The sequence below is a fragment of the Plectrocnemia conspersa genome, unplaced genomic scaffold (assembly GCF_051122295.1).
Source record: "Plectrocnemia conspersa isolate PC_06_02 unplaced genomic scaffold, ASM5112229v1 ptg000012l, whole genome shotgun sequence".
NCBI lineage: Eukaryota > Metazoa > Arthropoda > Insecta > Trichoptera > Polycentropodidae > Plectrocnemia > Plectrocnemia conspersa.
The window spans coordinates 2587904-2604593 of record NW_028277176.1 but is presented as its reverse complement, the minus strand read 5'-3'; the positions used below and the strand labels follow the sequence as shown (position 1 = coordinate 2604593).

Sequence of the window (16690 nt, the reverse complement as noted above, 5' to 3'; positions counted from 1 at the left end):
CAATAAAACAAATTTCTAAAAATTGAACATTGGCACTTTCAATTTAAAACTTGTTTTTCGAAAAATAAATTCTAAGAAAATAGAGATCGTTTTTTAGTGTTAAAAAAGCCAGGAATATAATAATTTTTGAGCCATATCGAGCAATCGAATAGAGAGGACAGAAAGGACAGCGCACTTACGCAGAGGTTTCTTTAACCCTTGACTTGCCGGCCCCTCCCATTGAAGGGATATTAATTATCTTTTGCATGTTAAAACAATTTTTTTAATGCTATCTTAATACCACTGTTCACAGGAAGCTTTGTATGTCCGTTTTGCTAACTATAATATGTTCTATTATTAATTTTCACATCCTGGCAGCTTTCACGGTCATAATATGCTCCTCCCATTAACGCGCATAATCGAATCAAACGTCGATATGCAAAGGACGTAATTATCGAACGCCGGAACACGCTAGATCTAATTTTGTGATCTTGGTGCTTGATGATTGATCACGTCCGGAGACCTCTATGCCGCATGACCAAGACCAGCTCGGTCATTTGGACACGGCTTGGCTATATTTACCGCAGCGACATTACGCACATCCGGATCATGTATATATGTATAGCCAAGTGCATCCAATGCAGCAACACTCATTTACAATTTCAATCCGGTCGATAAATCCACTATAAATGCAAAAAAAATCAAATCGAATCAAGCGCCACGTATAAATTGAACAAAAGAGCTAACGAGGAGCTAACGCGAAGCTAAATTTTTTTATATACAATATATAATCTTGTGTTTCACATCAAAAAGGAGAACTTGCACATTATTTATTTTTAATGGTAGAAGTCCTTCGCCCCTCGTAAAAATAAATCGAAATAATAAATCATGCTTGTTTCATGTCATCAACGCGGTTCTTATTTGTATCGCACATGTCACGCATCGTCCGTTACTTACTTACTGTCTGTTTGCGAGGGAACTAAATAAGCATTTAACCGCTTTAATCGCTTCTTGTAGCGTTTAGCGATAACCCAACCCGCGCGTGCAGAGTCAATTGGCGTTAAATTAGCGCTTCAACTAACTTACATCAGTTCTCTAGTCGTAATAGTCTAAGCTTACTACTGATATTTTTAGTGCTTATAATTTAATGTACAACATTAAAAAATATAAACAGGTATAACACGAATCAAATCAAATCTAATATGAGATGACATATAATACAATCTCAATTTCTAATAAAAGCTCAAGCTCATATAGGTACATAGTTTCCACGTAAGCTAATTCTCTATTTAATCATACCTATTATTTATGCTTGTTATTGCTTCAAAAGCGACTTACTATATAATTACTGAGGAATTAATTTACAACAAAGTGGTTTCCCAATTGCCTTCAATGATTTTTAAAGTCATTTTATATCATCTAGCGACGAAGCGATATTTTTTTATTATGCAAATATTGTTGTGTTTTATTTAACATTCAACGTGTTTTTATCTTGCATCGCTCTAATAGACTCAATACTTAATTACTTCCATGAAAAAAGGAACATAATATAATTAATCGATATTACTTTTATTTGTATAATAAATACTTATTCTAATAGCATAGATAAGTTATGTCATAATACGGGGTTAAAACCTGTGACTTATTACATATGCTTTACTGATATGTACAATAAAATAATGTCCAATACGAAAGAGTCGAGTCTCTCTGGTCTCTGGTTCAGCGTGATCAGCTATTTCAGTTTAAAAGTATTTTTCAAGTTCCAAGCTTATTTCGAAACTAATTAGAATAGGAAAAAATACGCTTCTGGTACATCCTTTGGTGGAAGCGAAACTTCCAGGTGGCAATTTATTGGTGAATATTAAATAACGGCAACAATTCTATTCGATTTAAGAGAAAAATTATTATTTTAGGCGTGTGTCTCAATGCTTTATATTGTAATAATTTATGACAGATTATAGTTTCGTATTTTTATCACGTCGGGGTCACCACTTTTTTTATGCCGGAAGGATGTGACTTTAAAAGTCAGAGAGTCTTGGCTAGTGTGTTGAAGGTTTTCTTACCCTAAGGGGGTGATAAGTGATATTAAACTGCTGTTGCTGCTTTAAAATATCTATGAAACTCAATTTGTCAGTTTCAAAACATCCATTTGCTGATCAAATCCAAACTAAAAAAATCAATTTATGTTTGGTTCCTTCGTTTAGGTTTAAGATTAATCAGCAGATCAAATCGATTACGTTATTTATTCTTAACTGCTGTGGCCAAAACGTCAGCGCTCAAAAACACTCTTTATACAAGCCATTCAGTTTCTCAACGAGCATGCCATATACAAGACAAATTTCTGCGATCGCTATGAGGAGCTGAAATATTTTTTGTTGTATTTTTAATAATAATATACGCCATGACTAATAATAAATATATTTACAAATAATTTTCGAATCAAACGATTAAGATTTTATACCGACGCAATATTATTGCCAACGTAACGACTGCGCTCGTAATATCTGTAATACAGTATGATTAAAAAAAACGCAATAATTCGTCGAGCATTTTTTCTTACATAACGAAAACAAGGAGGCAGCCGACTCACTTCCGCATGAGATGAAGGGTTTCGCATCGATGCAAATAAACTTTTGCGGTCCTTTGAACCAAACCCGATCAGCAAATGACCAATTTCCTGCACCGTGCGTGGCGCTCATTCATATTGACAATCTACGGCAGGTTTTTTTGCGTTACGTGCTCAGAAATAAACGGCGGTTGTGCTCTTTTTCGAGCGATTTGCGTCGAGAGTTATCACGCCATGCCTGTTTATTTATCATATGCGATTATTCGCGCGACAGTTGACAGCTTTGACGTAAACGTTTACTTTGGCGGTTATAAACGCCGATGGGTTACTTTTCCTCAACAGGGGTGACGATTTATTTTAATGACACACAAGGGGACGAATTTGGACGTCGGTGTTACAACAATTTTATTTTGAAATCTCTGATGTACAATACCACTTGCAAAATATGTATCTACCCGAACTTAGAATATAGAGAGGATTACAAAGAAGCTTAAATGCCTCCAAAGACGTAGTCACTGATAGTGCGATTCTGATGTAATCGAATTAACGTGCATTTAAAAAGAAGGGTGTGGATTAAGAAGAACCGTTCACATACACTTGATATGTAAATCGAAAAAAAGTTATTCGAACCCAATTTTTTCGTAGTTAACGCCTAATAATATATTATATTGTTATATAAATACAAAGTCTATACACGGTTTGACTTTCATATATCATTTTTAGAATGTAAGATCTATTATATTGCGTTTATTTGTCGTGATAAATCTTAGGATGTGCCTAAATACATTCACGTTGATATCTATCATTAGTCGGGACAAGAACAAGTACCAAATAGATAGAGAGAAGCGTTTATGTAGCTAAGGATCGCGTGAGATATAACAGATGCATATATCCGGTTGCGTGTGCAATTGCAGGGAGGACTCCCAAGAAAATGCGCTCGACGTGTGTGTGCTTACAATCTTACAAATCTCTTTATTTTTGTTTTACATTTGTTCGCTATTGCCTCTCGTTAATCACCGTCGTTTAACTATGATACGAACCATAATTTTGGGATATTAAGAAAGTCGTTTGAATTATGCGCAATGGTATTAATCGCAAGTAGCAAGGTCAATGATGGTCGTTCATTCATCACGGCTAAACACTATCATTTTTAAAACGATAAAAAATAATCAAGCATATGGAAATTAACACAATCTAGTTTAACGACATTTATGACATGAAATGCGGATTTTAGAAAGTGAAAATACAGAAATTGTAATTATTGTGTATATGTTTTAGTCATGAATCAATAAGAGTTGTCAGTGAAATCCTTAACGGATTATATAAACATTTTACAGCATATATTTGCTCGCCTGTATAAACATCTATAATTTACTTATGTGCATGAAAAAGGCGTCACATTTGTGAATCATTTATATTTAGAGATTCTAAATATACATTAAAACTGTTTAAATAAAATCAATATCATCTTTTAGTGCAAAAGTATGAGAAACACTGTTTTAACCTAATTACTGGCTTAATAATATTATGCTAACTAACTAATAAGAATATTTTTTAATTGTAATAAATGGATATATGTACATAATTAAATTATATTGAATTGTTGAAAATATTTAAAATAAATCAAATAAGATCTAAGTCATTTTTTTATAAACTCGATTAAGTAGTTTTTACGCAATAACAAACACAATTTTGCGACATTCAAACATACATATCTAACCAGTTTTTGTCGAAATTTTATGTTGTCACTTTTTCGACCACTCTATACTATGCATAGGAGAGATAATATTTCAAACATTTTATAATGCCCAGCATGTCGGTGACTAATACCTGAAAGACACGGTTTCGAATAATATATGTACCTTAGTGTTTTTCAATTTCTATCATGTCTGAGAGATCAGATTTAATTATTATTATTAAAATACAATTCCGAACAATCATGACAAATTAAGTTTTCATAGATTTTCCTAATCTTACAGATGAATATATTGATTTATGATTAAAATAAAATCAAGCTAGGTCGTTCATATTGATCTTTTGCTTTTAAATATGTTACTAATTTAAAGACTGATTTGAGTCTACTGCTTTACTTAGTATGTAGAAACAACTTCGTGCATTAAAAAAATAATTATAATATCAAAGTATTTTTTTTCCTTTGATTATATTTGTTTAGTATATAAATATTAGCTATATTAGTTAAATAAATTAATAAAATAACGTGCTGATTGTGTTTACCCCATTGTAACACATTAGACTAACGTAAAACAGATGCTGCAATAATATAATATAAGTCAGATGTCTCACTACTGTCTTAGTAGGGATGTTTTCATTTTATATTATCTTTTTGTAACGCATTAGACTAACGCCTTTTATGTTACAGCTAAAGATTTACAATAATAACGTCAATTTCGATAAATGTTTTTATACCTGACGATGATCAAGATCACCAGCGTGAAGTTAATGATAACAATGCAGTCTATGTATATTTGTATTACATAAATAATAGTAAAAAAATATTAAACCATTATATACATATATATGCTGCAGGTCAATTACAAAATTTCTTCAAAACTTTCTATATTTTATGTTATTAAAACTCAATTAAACCATTGTTGCAATATTGCAATTTTCTTTACAAGCCATTACCTATTACCTAATATTGCTTATAGAAAGTTTACATAATTTTATTGTCATTGGTTCAACAGGTGTAGAGACGGTAGTACATGCTTAACATGATCCCAATATTTCAATAATCTTAACGTATTATTTTTATCTTTTTTCAGAATCTGGCTGAAAAACTTATGGACAAGAATCGGCGAATCTGAGGTGGATTCCATTATGAGACTGTTCAAGGGTCGTCGCAACAGCGATCAGGGTCTGCTTCCCGCAGGGTCTCCGTCGTCGGGAGACCTCCCCGGGAGACTCACCAGCCGTCCAACGTCTTCGACTTCCGATGGCATGAACCAATCGAACCACAAACCGTCATCCATCCGCGATAAAGACAAATCAAAAGGCCACAAATCATCATGTGAAGACATCAATTCAGAGTATCATGTTGTGACTGCGGTACCGGCTTTGATTCTCGATGAAGAGTGCACGAGAGAAAATGAAATGAAAAAAGGTATTAAACGAATTATTCTTCCTTATTATCTATACAAGTATAGATTATTTATATAATAATTTTGTATGTATTTCAGCAATCACAACATGGGGCAAGCGAGTGGGCAAAAAATTCGATCTTCTCAGACGACACGAGAATAAAGAAACGTTAACAGAGCTCCCACCGTCTGGTTTATTAAAGAATGAATCACCGATGCTCAGCAATATTGGCACATACCGTAAAAAGGCATCGTGGAAAGTCGGTAGAAGTTTATCGGAATCCAACACGCATAAAATAGATCCTGATACAATATCTCAATCTTCAATGAAGAATGTACGGGATCGATCTCCGAGCCCGTTGAAGAGTCTGTTTTATCGAATGGGTTCTACTGGTAAATTAAACTCTCCTAAGAATACATACATAAAGGCAGACAATCAACAGTGCGATTTTAATCAGAATAATACAACTCTATTTAGAAGTTGTTCTACGTCACATATATCTACGTATATCAAAGGAGACGATCCAACTGACGGTCTAAATTTGGGCGATAACAGTAAACAATCGGATTCTTCAAGGAATTATTCGATTGAGAATAGTTATCTGGCTGTTCCGGCGAAGTCTGTAAGCTGCGATAATATATCAAGCTTAGATAACGCATTGAATCAAGGCGGCGGTAAGAAATCTAATTTTCCATATGCGTTTTTACGATCAAAGCTTTCCGTATTGCCCGAAGAAAATATAATGAACACTCAGTCGAAAGTACTGCAAAATCGACACAGTATTTCCGACAACAGAGGAAGGGATTCTGTGATGAGCACATGTTCGGAACGTGCTCATAAACTGAGAGCCAATTCTGAAGAGCACTTTAATTTATGCGATACGTCGTCAGTCCAGGACGAGATAATGTGCAGCACATTGGGACGGACAAAGAAATTGAATGCAGATGTTCGATATTCTTTAAGAAATCACGACAGAAGATTAAGATTGGACTTTGCTCAGAATTACTCGCCTCAAGGTTCATTCAACGCACCTAAGAAAATAAACATGAGACCTAAAAGTGTTCCTATATCGGATCAATTAACAAAGGCAAACTTAGGATCTAAGCAAGACAGCGACTATTCTTCTTCTTGTAGCGTTTATAATCTTAACGAACCGGAAGGGCAATTGACGTATCATTGGCTCAATAACTATGTGAGTTCTAATGAATCTGGATATGATAGCGACGGTAGACCGAACGAAGATCACAACAATTATTCTCCTCCGGATAAGATATCAATATTAGAGCAAGAGACTGAAGATATGGTGGATAAAATGTCGGAGATCTGCAATTTTGATCTATATAATATGCCACCTTGTGCTGAACCGATACATATGAAGAATAATAGTTATTTATCATCGAATAATATTTATTCACCGTCCAATAACAATAATTATGGAGGACCGTATTATGAACAGCAGCAATATACGCCGACGTCCGAAGCATTGAAGATGCCGCAAGAATTCAAAACGATAACGTTAGACGAAAGAGTTCAGACTCGAAAGTTCAAGTTTCTACAATCACAATTAGCTGAATTGGAGCAGAAGTTAACATTGAACATCGCCGAAAAAGACAGAATTGTACCGAATATGAACAGCGTAGATCCTTCTATTTGTACAAAGAGATTCAGAAGAATTCGTCTATTGAAATCGGGCGTAGAAGAAAGCTTGGGGGTATATTTAGCACAACACAAAGTTCCGATCAATTCTCAAAAAGGCGAATTTGAGATCAGATATATAATTGTCAAGTTGGACATTGACGGTATAGCTCATAGAGACGGAAGATTAAGATTAGGTGATGAGATTGTTAATGTTAACGGACAAGTTTTGCGGGGATTGTCTTCTCTACAGCAAGTACAACACATTGTTAACGGATGCTCTTCGCAAACCTTAGGACAAGGCGGTCTATTCCAAAGATATCAAGTCGATCTGATAATGGCTCATGACGAATACACGCCCATTACGCACACCGTGAGCAGAATGGTGACTACTTCTATAGTGCAACACATGCCGTTAACTCCTATGATGCCACAGATACCGTACAGCATGTCTAATTCTACAAATAGTATCGATCAACACGATTCTGTGATAGAGATTAAAAAACCGACGATACGAACTGTGATGAGTCCTAATATGAGTGAAGATAAATCTGAGTATAGATTAAAAGCAATCAATCCAAAGAGCGACGATGAGAAATTGTTGGAGAGGAATTATATGAGACGTTCGGCGCCTCCTGTATTTTCCGAGATAAACCAAAGAAACGAGGAAGAGCTTAGCGAGCTCGTCAGAACGGTCAATCAAATATCAAGTTTCGGCACAGAAGTAGATCAGTTAACAATGCAGCCTATTCCTCGAGTCAGTTCCAAGTATTTAAAAAATAATGAAAGTACGTTCAATAGACACGAGAACAGCAGAGTGTCTTTCTCGACTCATAGCAACTGCAAAGATATAATCAATAGAGAAAAGGCTATATTTAAAATAAACGGGAGTAGTACGTTGACGAGACGGTCTTCAGGAACGCCGGTAGTTCATGAGGCCGCCTTTTGGAAAGGACCCGGGCAGAAGAGCTTGGGCTTTAGCATAGTTGGAGGAATCGATACTCCTAAAGGAAAGATGGGTATTTTTGTGAAAACAGTGTTTCCGTCCGGACAAGCTGCTGATCAAGGGACTATATTTGAAGGTACTATGACAACTCTATATTAAATAGTAATTAATAATTGATCTAAAACCATTATTTTGAAACATAGGTGATGAGATCATTAGCGTCAACGGTGTCTCCACGGATGGATTGAGTCATGCCGGTGCAATTGGGCTTTTCAAGCAAGTTAAAGAAGGCGAGGTGAAGCTGACTGTTGCGAGACGGTAAATACACATATTTTAGTACTAGATAGAATCGATATTATTTAGGGAATGTATTAAAATAATACAACATTTTTCAAAGTAAATCTTTCTTTATTTATTATTACAGAACACCAAGATCGCGATCAGTGGATGTGTTTCAGAGAAGTTTTTCAGAAAAAGACAATTATTCTTAACACAGTTCATCTACAAACGATTATCCATGACATTGTAAATAATAAAATATAACCGACTCTAAACTATTACATGTTAATTTATTGTACAGTATATTTAGATAACGTAAACAAAACAAATGTTAGAATTGTATTAATTACATAATGTGTTATATTACAAGTAAGGATTGAAAAATTATTTACACTTATTTATGACACAAACAATATTGAATGGCCACTAAGTTGTATACAACTAATTCATGTGCGATTGCTTCTTGTATTATATTATGTATATATATATATATATATATATATATATATATATAATACATATGTGTATGTTAGTTTATTATTGTAAAGACATCATGAAACAGATTATTTAAATCGCCTTATATGGATATTGTAGCGCCACTAAAAGTAGGTCTCATTAAAAGTCTAGTCACTTAATATTTGTACATTGTTACTTCTATAATAAAGACTAAATACATATTCCAAAAAAATATTTTTTTACTTTAAAACAAATTTAATTTTTACCTGTAATACATTTATATTATAATACTGAAATATTATAATTATGAAATAAATACATAACTACAATGACTAAATTTGGTATCGGTTCATATTATTTACAGATTTTTAATCTTAAAACACAGACTCAAAAATCATTTTATTACTTATATAGTAATATATCAAACATAAATAAAAGTATGTTGTATTGATTATTTATCTTCCCTTAAGTAGCCATATATTGATATTTCACTCTTTAGACAATAAATACTATGATTATAATTAGAGATTTTACTTTAGTGACAACGATGCATTTAATTTGTACGTGATCGCATGAATAGATTAAGAAAATCTATGGTAAGTATCTGATGAATACCTTGAAATAAAAGATTTTAACTAAAAATGTTAGTATTTCTGCCAATAACTTTCTCGATTTGACTTGTGCATATTTCATGTGCTCGATAAATAAAAAAGTAGTCTGAAAGGTGTATGAAGGAGTGCCATCAAATGAAGCTACAATCAATTAGCTCATTTGTAGTGCGTTATATTATATTGATCATATTAAAACGAATGCATCGTCATAAGCAGGAGCAAAAATTGGAAAAATGAGGATTCTGATAAATTGAATAAGAAATCTAATAAAACCGTCTTCCTAGAAACAACAAGGCAAGGTAAATGTAGATAATATTAATGAAGATGTGTTTCGTCACAATTATTCTTAATACCATTCATCTACAATCTATTATACATGACATTGTAAATAATAAAATATAAATTACTTTAAACTATTACATGTCAACTTTTTATACAGTACGTATATATAACGTAAACAAAAAAAATGCTAGAATTGTATGTTACATTATGTATTATATAATAAGTTAGGATTGAAAAATTATTTACATTTACTTATACACACAATATATTAATTAGCCACTAAGTCGTATACAAATAATTCACGTGCTATTGCTTCTTGTATCATATTAAATGATATATATACATACATAGATATATATTAATTAATTATTATAAAGACATATTAAGAAACAGATTATACGGATATTGTAAATTCACTAAAAGTAGTTCTCATTTAAAATCTAGTAACTTAATATTTGTATATTGTTATTTTTGTAATAAAGACAATACATGTTTTAAGAAAAAAAAATTGAAAATAAATAAGTTTACTTGAAATACATTCATATAATACTGAAATATTATAGTTATGTTATAAAACACACATCTCAAACTACAATGATTAAATTTGGTATTGGTTCATATTATTTACAGATTTTTAATCTTAGAACATGAGATTCAAACAAGATGTACATAAAAATACACTGTATTGATTATTTATTTTCCTCAAGTAGCCATATGATATATATCTGTTAATGAAGAAATTTCTTCAGAACATTGTCAATATTAAATACAGATACCCATAAGATTTTCATTGTGAGACAATAAAAATTGTGGTATTAATTGGAGATTTTATTCTAATGAGAATGATGTACACGATCACGTGAATAGATTAAAAAACAATAGTGTGTATGATAAATACCTTGAAATAAAAGATTTTTGCTGAAATACGCCCTTGACTTGACTGAATATTTCATGTACTCTATAAACGAAATAAATACAAAAAAGATTAGTATGCCATTAAGTGATGTTACAGTCAATAAGCTCATTTCTACTGTGATATGCTTTGTTGATTAGCAGGGGCAAAACTAAACTCTCAAGTAAAAATCTGAACCTTTGGCAGACCTTAATAATAATTACAAGTTCATGATTCACAAGTCAAAACTGATGTTTAAAAAAATAAATCTAATAAAGCGTTCTTCATAGAAACTTCAAGCTAGATAATATTTTCCTAATAAAGATAGAGCTAAAATTGAGTTAAATATCATATTTTTCCAGATATATACCGATTCTCTATTCAAGGATTAGATCATTAGTAAGAAATGCAGAGTGGTGGCACAAAGCATAATCTCATCAATACATTGAAAACTGTTTGTACAAATTCGTGCATTAAATATATCATATTTATTTAGCCCCTTAACTTAAGCGCTTACTGACTGACTTTTCTCGCAAAAAACTTGCCAAAATTCCAGACTTTTTCCGATTTATAATAGCTATAGGAAGTGAAAAACAGAACTAAAAAACTCTGTTTTCGCAAACAAATTTACAAGATCTTGAACTTATTCCGAATTATAATAGCCATAGGAAGTGGAAATACGTGACTAAAAAATATACATATAAATCTTTATTTTAAAAACCAAATTCTTTACGGAATCAAATTAAAATTTAATTTAAATGCAATATGTATGTATTTATACATGTGTGTGTAAAAAACATTTGGTCACTCTCCATAATCAGTTTAAAGTAACGTCTAAATATCATATCTCACATGTATTAATAATAAGCTGGGCCAACTGAATTAAGTAGAAACTCATTATAACATAATAAAAACCGCTGGGAAATGACTAAGTATATCGTAAATTTCAATTTTCAGTAAGCGAATATACTCAATCGTGAGGAATTTCGAGCATATGGTAAATCAAAGTCAATACTAAAATGTGCGAGTTAAATCGTCCATGGGGAAATTGGATTACATGTTTTTGGCGAGTACACTTGTTCATGGGGATTAAACGGTTGACATCACCAACATCGTTTAAACTAATATAGTTTAAAAAATCGATTCCATCTGTACATCTTCCTATGCACATTCATCAATCTTGATTTGCTTAGAGTAGGTTAGTGGCTCTCAACATTTTTTTAAACGCAAATTTATTGCAAATACAAAAAAAAAACAATCATTAAAAAATCATAAAAAGTGTTAAAAAGGCAGAGACATTTACACTTTTAGCAACCACTAAATTATTAAAAGTAAACATACTTTTTTTAAATTGGTCAACGTGTTTATTACGTTACAACTAAAAATTTATGATTCTAATTGGTTTTAACAAGAGACTAAAACTAGTGAGTAATTTCTCCCCACCTTTTATAACACGATTATGTTTACTCCACCAATAATGATATATGAATTTATGATTGCATAAAGATTAACATATATTTTATATGGCTTTCAAAAAGATTATTCTATTATAATTAAATACTATTGTTTCACACCACTGATCGCAAAACACATATTCTATAAAAAAATTAACCCGAATTTGTTCACATTAAAGTTTAGTTTTCGTAACTCATTCATAAAATACTAATGTAACGAAGGTATTTAAAATTAAATAATAAAATAACATTCGAGGACAACATAGTAAGAACATGTTAGCTGAGAGATGAAGAATAATTGTATACATATTTTAAAATATGGCATTTTACTTCGGTAAATTGAATAAAATAGTTGCTGCTGAAACCAAATAAAAGCATGCATTTAATTTATGTTAAAAAATGCTAATTAATGAATCTTTCATTTACGGTATGCATAAATTTTATTATACAAATTTATAACCACAATAATAAATGTGCATTTAAATAAATATTTTCATAAAACAATTTATTTGTGCAATACAATAATTAAAAAAGAACATTAAATAAATATATCTATGTTCCATAACAAATATTAGATTGAGCAACGTTTTATTTGTAGTGTGCATTAAAATGAGTATTGTTGATAAATTTTTTAAACAAATTAATTTTTAAAACAAAATTATTTATTATTTAAAAATTACTAGCAGCATTTTCCAGTAAACCAAGTATTTAATATTTATTTTAAAAAAGAGATACTGACGCATGTAGAGAATTAACAAGGTTCACGAGATATTTTTGACGACTCTTCGGGCGAGACAATTTATTTCGCTCATATTACATTTATGTATTCCACTGACATCAGTTGTTTCGTTAACGAACCAGAGCAGATGCAAATGTGATAGTTCATCATGCGCATTTCTCATGTATAATCATTTTTATAACTAATTTTTTATGAAATAAATATATTAAAATTATTTTTTTTAAAAATAAAAATACACAAAAAATAAAAAATGCAACCAACAAGACTCGAGTGATAATGAAAACGAAATAATAAGCCCAACAAACAACAACCGAAACGTTAAAAAATCTTAATATGTACTTATTATAGTATATATTAATATTTTTTAAATCTATAATTTTATTAGTTTAATACACAAAAAAAAATTTAGTGCACACAAATAAAATATTGCTCAACTTAATATTTTTCATTGGAAATAGTTTTTTTTTAATGCTCATTTTTTAATATTTCAATGCACAAATAACTCGTTTTAGTGTATACTACATATAAAATAATGCTAAATGTAATATTTTTATTGAATAAAGATATATTTAATTAATGTTAATTTTTTTAATATTTTAATGCACAAATGATTCGTTCTAGTGCACACTACAGATAAAATATTACTCAATCTAATATATGCTTGATATGTGCTATTGAAGTTATTATTATTTCTTTAAATAAAAACAATAATTTTATAGTTCAGATGAAGTGATTGTTATTTGAAAACAAGCAGATTTAATAAAAATGAAGTACATATTATGCCTAGATATTTTTTAAGATGATATATGTATATACATATTATTCGTTCTTACAGTGTTGACTTCATTTGGTAACAATTGATCTAAAAACAGATTAACTCCTACCTAACAACTTGGCAAAATCGATCTGACTAGGATCAATGGTCGGATTAAAACCCGCGTTTTCATCGGCCAACATATACTCGGACACCGAAATATACATAGTCACCAAGAGTCCGAGCACACCGGCCAATATGGTCGATTTTTGGAATATAATGCAAACGGTGATGCATAATCCTAAATAAGTCAAATAACGCGTTATGGTGACTCTCTGAGACATCTTGGCGCTTCTAGATTCGACACAGTGACTATCTTTGAGATAAAATCCGGCACCGCATTGCTTGCACATATCGGGGCCGTCTCCGGTGCATCCGTCGCAACTCTTATCGCAATTTAAACATTGGAACGACCCCTCTTCGTTAATGCAAAATTTATTTTTATCACAGCTCGTCTTCTTACTACATTCGTCGATATCTACGCAACCCTTATTTTCCTCAAACACCCAGCCTTCGTTGCAAGAAGTGCAACCGGTCACTCCGCCTTTGACACATTGGCCGTTGCACGCCTTGTGACATTTGGAGCACAATATCTTTATATTGTCTTTATACGACTCGTAATAACCAGACTCGCATAACTCACACTGTTCGCCCGTATAACCTGAATCACAAGCGCACTCTCCGTTGCCCTTCCTAGTACCGTCGCCCTTGCATTTTCCATTACCGTTGCAAACGTTTTCAGTACCTCCCTTGCACGGTTCACAGTTTTCGCCATAGTGATGATTCGGGCAACAGTTTTTAAGCTTCTCTATGCATAAATATTCGAAAAAGTCTTCAGTTCTACTGCCGGTTTTAAACCACCATTCTTCTATGTGATGTTCGGCCATTTCGGAAACCGAGTGGCAGCGCTCTTGATGTTCTTTGACGTCAGAGCACAACTTTTCTTGAATCTCGACCAGACGAACCTCGCTCCTAGCGTAAGATCCCAGCTTCTCCTCCTCCCAGGCAGCATCTCCGCCTTCGAAGTTGCCTCGCTCCGTGCGATCCAGCTCGCGTTTGAAGGAGCCGGCGAACAAGCGGCATGCTTGACAAGGCGCTAGAGTTCGAGTCGTTCTGGCTTTAGTGGCTGGCAGAGGTGGCGATTGTGCGACCAGCGGCACGAGCCGCAGCCCTAAGATCAGCAGAACTAAAGCGCGCCACATGCCGAAAGCCGGCGAGTTGGACAATGACCGACACGCAGTCGTACGTCAGCTTATACGTATCTCTAGCTGTCAAAGTGCGCGGTCTTAACACCTTTAATTTTGGCTATTGATATTTTTTTAGCTAATTAAGAAAACAAAAAAATATATAATATTATAAGATAAGAGCGATTTATTTTAATGATTTTTAAAAAGATAAAATTAAAATTTGTGGCAAAACTTCAGAAAACAAGTGTTACAACATTATTGAAGTCAATAAATTTTTACCCATGACAATTCGAGTCGCATCGCTATCCGAAACGCATGCTCTTATACAGATTGAGCCAATTCAAGTTTCTTATATTAGCAGCACTTCAAAGTGTCAATTGTGAGTTTGCAATAACACATTTATGAAATAGATCGCTTGTAGATTAAAATATTTTTTATTAATTAAATAAATAGTTTTGATTCTTGCTAGATATTGACTCTCTTTTCTAACATATATGAAAATAAAAATTGCACAAATTTTGCAAATTTCTACGACACGAAGGTCGATGGAAAAAAATGTTCATAGAAATTGAAGACTATAATATGGTGCTTACTACTTGTAATATTGCATTACAAAAAACTCATTTGGATCTTCATACTTTTATTGTGGCAGATGATGTATTTACAAAACTGTTGCAGTATGTATTGCAGTTGTGAACTGCAAGATTGCCTTAGTAATTTAACTCTTTTTAGCATTGAAAAATAAACATTAAAAAAAGTAATTTCGATTATGTGATTGATTAGTTAGCATCATTAAAAATTTTAATAAACTGTGTTTATTTTTTCTTTAAAAAGACGTTATTTTATTAAAATTAGTAAGTGTTAGTCTTAACGTATTTGCTTACTGATGTTTCGCTATTTTATGTGTTATTTATTTCACTGTAATTTTAATTTGATATTTATGTATAACATTTCTTTAAACTTTTTAAAGATTTCCCAGTGGTTATGAATAATATTTGGTAACTATATTTTATTTAATTCATTTATGCATTACTTTAATATAATTATTATATTTACTGTACAAAGTTTTTGAAAACATATTTTATTTTTGCTGTCGTGAAAATTGATGTGAATAACATTTAAGCAATTTTCACATAATGGACGATAATTGTGGTAAAAAATAAAGGGGTAGGCGCCAAATACCATTTTTTAATAGCAAACTACTATAGCTGTACTACTGCACGGGAATTACGTCTTAGCGAGGCTTCGAAAGACCAGCGAAACAATTGGATGACTATTTATTTTCCACTTTCTACATATTAAACAATAAGTTGGCCTTCGCCCGTGCTTGTAATGAGCAAACGGCAGCCGTATAAGAACGAAATGAAAATTTACGCTTGTATTATTCTAAGCATCTTAACCATAACACTTTTTACTAGGGGTGTCACAAATCAATTAGAAAAAATACGATTAAATAAATAAAACCTTTATTTACAGGCACTTTATTTGTACGACTTCCATAAATGATGTCATAGGTTTTTTGTGACTTCTTAACACCCCCCCCCCCACCTATGTCACAAGATTGTATTAAACCATACTCCTGTATGTTTCACACTGTCACAATTTCACTGACTCCCCCTCTCACATACTCTAAGCCTGTGACATAGTTTATGGAAGCCGAATTATGAGCTAATTTTGTGAATAAAATGTTTTATAACAATTATATTTATTTTAAAAACTCGAAATTAAAATTAGTGTGTTAATAGTATTTT

The 16690-nt window shown here is 32.1% G+C and overlaps 2 protein-coding genes across 2 annotated transcripts in view; one reads left to right on the top strand and one right to left on the bottom strand.

Moving 5' to 3' along the window:
- LOC148227967 (uncharacterized) overlaps window positions 1-8888 on the top strand; it is a 78065-nt gene extending 69177 nt beyond the window's left edge. The window contains exons 3-6 of the mRNA XM_088200103.1: window positions 5329-5666; window positions 5743-8361; window positions 8429-8543; window positions 8650-8888. Of these exons, the coding sequence (XP_088056229.1) occupies window positions 5384-5666; window positions 5743-8361; window positions 8429-8543; window positions 8650-8716 (3084 nt within the window). The 5' untranslated portion in view covers window positions 5329-5383 and the 3' untranslated portion in view covers window positions 8717-8888. The remainder of the gene's footprint in view (window positions 1-5328; window positions 5667-5742; window positions 8362-8428; window positions 8544-8649) is intronic.
- Window positions 8889-13379: 4491 nt separating this feature from the next.
- Creld (Cysteine rich with EGF like domains) lies at window positions 13380-15026 on the bottom strand. The gene has a single exon (XM_088200104.1). The coding sequence runs from the start codon at window positions 14952-14954 to the stop codon at window positions 13812-13814; it is 1143 nt and encodes a 380-aa protein (XP_088056230.1). The 5' UTR covers window positions 14955-15026; the 3' UTR covers window positions 13380-13811.
- Between the last annotated feature and the right edge of the window lie 1664 nt (window positions 15027-16690).